Raw genomic sequence first — 6919 nt, forward strand, 5'->3', positions numbered from 1 at the left:
TCCTGAGGGGAGGAGGCGAGCCCCCGGCCGGGCACTGAGCTCTTGGGCGCCCCCACCCCAGTTTTCGGAGCCCTCCACGCTGCGGCCACAGTCCCCTCCGGACCATGGCCGACGACGACGTGCTGTTCGAGGATGTGTACGAGCTGTGCGAGGTGATCGGCAAGTGAGTCTCCACGCGAGGGAGCGGGAGTGTGGAAAAATGCATTTTAGTGATGCCCGGGTCCTCCCGCACCCGCTCCGGGCCTGCCCCCTGCCCTCCCTCTTTCCCCTCTGCCTCCCTCGTTTTCCTCACCCTGGAGTATTTATAGACGTGTACCTGGATCTCCTGCCAGGCGGGGGTCTGGAGTAGGGGGGGGGCTTCTCAGCGATCCGTTGAGGCCAAGGAGCCGAGGTCGGCCACCCCATAAGGCGTGAGGCCGGCTGCCTGCATTTTATCTGACGGTTGCACAGGGACGTGGCAGAGCCGATTTTATAGTTGCTTCCTGGGAACAGTTGGGGTTATTGTTACCTTGCGTGTACCATAGACCGTTTGCAAAAAGAGCAGCTTGCATTTCCTTTGCTTGCATGGAGAGAAAGAGCGTCCAGGGTTTTTAATTGTGGGGTGTGTGTCTATTGTGCAGGATATTAGACAGATGCCTTTGTGTTCACCCCATGCCCGGATTGGAAGGGGTCATTTAAGACCGGGTGCGTTCAGTTTCAGCAAATTCCTCACCTGGTGTAGACGAACATGGAAAGAGTTGGGGGCATCCGAATTTTTAATGCCTCGTTATGCAATGACTGTTCAATCAGTGCTCGAGGCTTCCCTGGACTGTTGTTGGGATGGTGGTTAGCGCGATAGAGCCGTCTGCTTTGAGTCACCGGGCTGGTCTAGAATATAGAACTGACAGTCCAAATGCTCATCCTTTCATCTGTGTTGTATAATTACACTAGGGAGAAGCAGAGAATCAGATTAATCATAGTGCTGATTGAGAATTAAATCTGCAGGTCCTCATCTAATTGTCCATTCCTTAAATCTGTTTTGAATAGTTTCCTTTTCATTCTTGTCAGACAATATTCCAAGTGCACAATCGGGCTAATTTGCTTGTGAGGGAAATGCTGGCCATCTGAAGTTGATTTCCTCGCTCAGCATGTATTCTGGGGCTTGAGAAGTTGAGGAGATAAAATTGAAGAGCAATTTTTGCTTATTTAATAAGGATTGCTAGAGAGCTACGGTTGAAATATTTTACCTCTTTTCTGGAAGGGATGCTTTATTGTCTATTTTAAGGTCCGCAGTTGGGAAATGAAACCAAGACCTTAGAGCAGTTGGCTGTTTCTCTTTTAAGTTGTCTGCAGTACTCAATTTCAATTTGTTTGAGTGCTGATAACTCATTTTTTCGTGATCGTGTTGAGGTATTAGTGTTGCCGCACATGGTGAAATTGTGGGTAGAGCTTGCTACACACTTCGCTTAGACCCAATTGATAGGAGGACATGTTACTCCTTGCCCCTATTGTTACGTGCCCAGCCTGTCTGTTAGGAGGAGAATATACAAACGAGTCCTGGTGAAGTGATTGTGGGAGTGCTCTAAAGCAGCGCTGTCCAAAATATAGCTAATGTGAGCCACATATGTCATTTAAAATTGTCTAGTAGCCACATTAAAAAGATTAAAATAAAGAGGTGCAACACTGTTAATAAAATATTTAAGCAGCAGATCCATACTACTATCATTTCAGCATGCAATCAGTATAAAATTGTTAACGAGTTATTTTACATCCTTTCTTTCATGCTGTCTTTGAAATCAAGTGTATTTTACACTAGCACCGCATCTCAGTTCTGATACTAAGCTAAATTTTCAACAGAAACGCTCGTTCTGTATTTAGGTTTCATAAAATTCGCACTTGCAAAAGTAAATGTATATACTCAAGTTGTTTCAAAGATATATAAAAGTTTTCCAATAACTGAATTGAGTATCTTTTTGTAAATTTAAATATAAATGAAATTAAATTACACTCAAAATGTACCTCAGTCAGATTAGCCACAGGTCAAGTGTTCAACGGCTACATGTGAATAACACAGTTCTAGAGAGAACAATATAACAAAAATCTCCTTGCCCTTTTTTTTTTTTTCATTCTTAGGAGCACCCAATGAAGGTAAATTAGGTGTTTCCCCAAATTCCTCAAATGACTGTGTATGTGAGGGAGTGATGTTTGTTTCATCTTAGTTCTAGTTGAAGTAAATGACCAGCAAAGTCATACTTGGAAAATGTGAGTTTACAATGTTAATTATATTGTGATGACGGAAAATAGCCCTCATTGAATCCATTTCAGTAACTGTCAGTAGTTCTGATTTCTTAAAGGTGTGGAAGGAAGGGTAATGCTGTGGTCTCTTTATAGATATTGAAAAGAAGTGGTCAGCATCACATTAGCACAGTATTCTGCTGACTTATAATTGATAGAATATTTTCAGGAAACACTCCTGGTAGAAGTAAATCCATATCTTCTGTTATTTCAGAGCTACATATGGAGGGAGAGGGACAGCCAGCTAATTTTGAGGCAATGGATACTCTCTGGCTACTTGAACTGCTGTGAACTGTGAAATCTCATTCATATCCTACAAAATCTGACTTGGTGGTCAGTGCCACTTATAAAATGCCATTCCATGAAAAAAATGAATTCAAGATTGCTTTAGTGTTGGAATGTAATGATAGTGCTCCTCACCCTGTGTAAAGGTTGAAGGTTTCTCTGGTAAATTGTCTTAGTATATATTGATCTGGAAATTGAAATTCGCTTGAGATTTTCTTGCAGAGACCTTGACAGTGTGAGGTTTAACTTAGAATTTGTTCAACTCTGGATTTAAACAGAAAGGCCTTGAAAATGTTTTCACTTGTACTGAAAACCTTTCTGTTGATTTCTAAGTTCTCTGGAATTTTGATTTTCTTTTATACCAAATTAGTATCACAAGTTGTTTCTCACCACTAGGTCTTAATAGGTTTAAATTTTCCATAAGGTACTTTAAAATGATTTCACTTTTCAAGACTAATTGACCACCCACTCACTCCTCTACCTACCCACCCGCCTACTCAATCATCTACTCATCCACTATGTACTAGGCCTTATTTGGTGGCATAAATGCAAATTTCAGTTTAATTTAGCCCCTTTAACCGGTTCCTCCCTTCCCTCGTCGTGACGGATAGCTTATTGAGTTCATGAGGTTTTTAAATATAAGATCATTATTAAATTTTCTTTCCAGTGAGTGACTGCAGCCCTTCCTATCGATAAAGTCAGTCTTTAAGAAAATCTTGCACCTGATTTATTATGAATATTGGAGGATGCCATTTCCTTTAGAAAAAATTGAAACTTCTTTCCCCTGTGTTTCCTCAAACTCTTTGAATGCCTTTTGTTTCCACGACATTTTCCATGTAACATCTTTCAAATGACTGAAACAAATCTCCAATAATGGGACCTTGTCACAGTCCCAAAACTTGTCTTAGTAAATGTAGCAGTTACCAGGAAGGAAAGGTTTCATGCAAATACAGGTTGATGACTAATTTTTATGTCACAATCATTTACTGTATCTTGCAGAGTTACAGTTTATAGGTAAGTATGCAATCAGTAATACTACATGAAGGAACATTTTAAGACAGTTCATCCAAGTTAAAACATAGAAAAATGCCTACTTTCTTAGTATAGCAGTTTCTGTAAAAGAGAACAGTAAAATGTACACCATTTTCATCTTGTGTGGCTGAGTATTTGCCCTGGCATTTAGTAACCTGTAACTTCTGACTTTCCTGCTCTGGTAGGACATAGACTAAAATTGGAACGATGAAGTGTGACCCCTGCTCAAGGATGACATGCAAGTTTGTGAGGCGTGCTGTATTTGCTTACACCTCCAGAGCACTTAATCATATTTAATTACAGCTACTTATTTATGGGGCTCTCTACCTAGGTAATAGGGAGCTTCTTGAGGGCAGGCAACATATCTTGGACATCTTTCTCTATTACTTAACACAGTGCTGGTGACATAATAGTCACTCATTAGCTGTGGAATGAATTGAGTAGTTTTAATAAAATCTCATTAAAAGGCAAAAAGCATGTTTATCAACCTCAGAGCAACTATTGTCCCAAAAGGCTGCATTAGTTTAAAGTACTGGTTCTCCACCTGACTGCATATTAGAATCACCAGGGGAGCTTTTAAAACAGATCAATGCTGGGCCCTGTGTCAGAGCAATGAAATCACAATCTCTGGGAGTGGGTCCTGCTCACTGGTTATTTTTTTAAGCTCTCTATGCAATTCTGATGTGTAGCTATTCTCATGAGCCATTGGTTTAAAACTTAAGCTGTATACATAATATGTTTAGGGTTGTTTTTTTATAGGCTTGCAGTTTTTTTTCCAAAGGAATAAGTGGTTTTTGAAAGATTTTGAAGCTAAAGGACCAAAACATGGATTTTTTTTTAATCTTCTATGCACATGGGTTTCTATTTATTTATTTATTTATTTATTTATTTATTATCATAATCTTGTTTATATTACATTGAATCACATATAACTTTGCAGTGTATTACATTTCTTTTTATGCACATGGGTTTCTGAATCTTGCTGTGTAAGAGTTTTGTTTCAGCCTGTGTGTGTCTTTGATTTCTTGGGCGTTTTAAGATTTGCATTGATTTATGACACCCGTCTAATGCTAACATGATGATTGTCTGGTGTTTGGAACAGCACAACAAAGATTGCTTCAATAACAGTTGATAATGACTTTTCACTATAATGGCTTAACTTAATATTAAGAAACTTATCAGTTTAGTATGGATTGTATTTGCACATATGCTCTATTAAGAGCATATGTGAATTGCTTATATACTTTAAATTTCATATTATGATTCTAGTAGTGCTGTTTGTCAGAGAATTGAGTTACATGCAACTTTTATATAAATGCTGGATTAATAATATGTAATGTATATAATTCAGCACAGAAAAAAAATTAGCTTTACTAATTTGTACTAATTACTATTGCTTTTACTTGTATTGATTAGCTCAGTTATTTGGGTTTCTAGTACCACAGGGGGAATGTTATATCATGCTGGAAAATCTTTCCTAGAAATTTTAATATATTGTAGGTAAACTAGTTTTTTTTTTCTTTTTCTTTTTTAGTTTTGATATAGGATGTGCATGCTTGCTGGAGACAGAGATGAAGAGAAAGTGAAAAACCACTCCCCAGGGAGGATGGCCACACTGCAATTCCTTCTCCTCCATTCTCCTCTTGGGATTTTGGGCATATATACCACACTTACCTAGTGTGTTTTTTAAGCCATTGGTTTGGGACTCTTAACCAATCAGCCAACCATGTAAGATCCAGCTGCCTTAACCACCATGTTACCAGCTGACCCTAGGTTTTTTTTTTTTAAGCTTTTTAAAATTTTCTTCCAAGAGATAGAGACAGGTACCTCCAACGAAGTCTTATCTTGATTCATTCCTGGTCTCAGCTGGCCCAGATGATGGGCTTGCATGCATGTGCCTGGTATGCTAAGGCCTCGAGGTCCCAGGACATGAACACAGGACCTTTCCCATGTGGATCCAGTTGCATTACCACAGCACCACTAGCTCACCCCTAAACTAGTTTTTAACATCAGAAAAAAGTCAAGTATGCACCTGAAGGAACTGAGAAGTTTCCAGAAATAAGTAGATGCTCCATGAAAAAAGTGTGTGATCACAGTGACAACCAAGTAACAAGGTAAAAGAAGCACAGTCACCATCTACATAGCTGGTAGCCCAGGAAGAATCCAAGCCTTGAGGGTTAAGCTGCATTTCCACAGAGTAAAAGCCGTTAAACATAGGATGTAGATTTCTACAGATGGCAGGCCTCATTGGGAATAGGAAAGCAATGTTGATTCCCGCTGATGGAATTTGATTCTGGGACCACTTTTAGGGGGGAACCAAGCTATTTAGTTGCTTTTCGGCATGTGTACAACCTTCTCTGTTTCTTCATGTCTACTTTTTACAGATTTTTAGTTTACAAGTTGTCTTCGTAAATATTTCCTGTGGACTCCCTTAGTTTCCATGACTGTGACATACTTCTGTATACTTGACATATGCACTTCACTCCCCTCCATTTTCTCCTTAAATCTGCAGCAATTTCACCTGATGAACTAGATCTCTAATGTCCCTTAAATTGTGTTCCTGGATATTTTTTTACAATTGAAAATTCTTCCATCTCTTGTTGTAGCTCTACTTAATAAAGAGGTAGATATACTTTTTTTAAGAGAGATTTTTTGCTATAGGGTGTGTGTGCTTGCCAGAGAGACAGAAAGCAAGAAATCATCCCCTGCAGGGGAGGGGCGAATGGCCATGCCACTATCCCTTCTCCTCCATTCTCCTCTTGGGATTTGGGGCATACATGCACACTCGCCCAGCATGAGTTTTAAGCCATGGGGTCTGGGACTCAGAATGCAGTTGACTATGTGGGAGTCTGGTGATGTAACCATTATGGCACTTGCTGGTTCTGGTATACTTCGTTTTTTGAGATTATTCTTAAGTTACCACATTTTCATAAATGTCTTCTCATTTTAGATGTGTTAGAAGGACTTTATTGAAAGAAGCTTTGACATGAGGTTCTGTAAACCCCCCCAAAAAAAGAAAAATTTCTGTAACTTAATACCTACTTTGTAAAGAGAATTAACAATTATCTTTCTAACAATAGGCATTTTACGTGTATTATCTCATTTAAGTGTACCTATTTTACAGATTACACAGATTCACAGGGAATGGTGAGTAATTTGCCCAAGATCACATGGGATTCCAACTGGTTCCAAAGTGTATTCATTTCATGCTGCATGCTTATTGCTGATCCAAGTTGTGAAAATACTGTACTAGATTTCCTTAAAGAAACACACATGTCTTCATTTTCAGAATTTATTTACTGGACATTTTAATTGTTCAACTTTTAAA

General features: G+C 39.1%; 1 protein-coding gene across 11 annotated transcripts in view; it reads left to right on the top strand.

The window, feature by feature from the left end:
- The first annotated feature begins 6 nt into the window (after positions 1–6).
- CASK (calcium/calmodulin dependent serine protein kinase) overlaps positions 7–6919 on the top strand; it is a 465298-nt gene continuing 458385 nt past the window's right edge. For all 11 annotated transcript variants that reach the window (XM_027772014.1, XM_027772015.1, XM_027772020.1 and 8 more), the window contains exon 1: positions 7–163. In XM_027772014.1, the coding sequence (XP_027627815.1) occupies positions 105–163 (59 nt within the window). In that variant the 5' untranslated portion in view covers positions 7–104. The remainder of the gene's footprint in view (positions 164–6919) is intronic.

Source organism: Tupaia chinensis, unplaced genomic scaffold (assembly GCF_000334495.1).
Source record: "Tupaia chinensis unplaced genomic scaffold, TupChi_1.0 Scaffold000248_1, whole genome shotgun sequence".
Taxonomy (NCBI): Eukaryota; Metazoa; Chordata; class Mammalia; order Scandentia; family Tupaiidae; genus Tupaia; species Tupaia belangeri.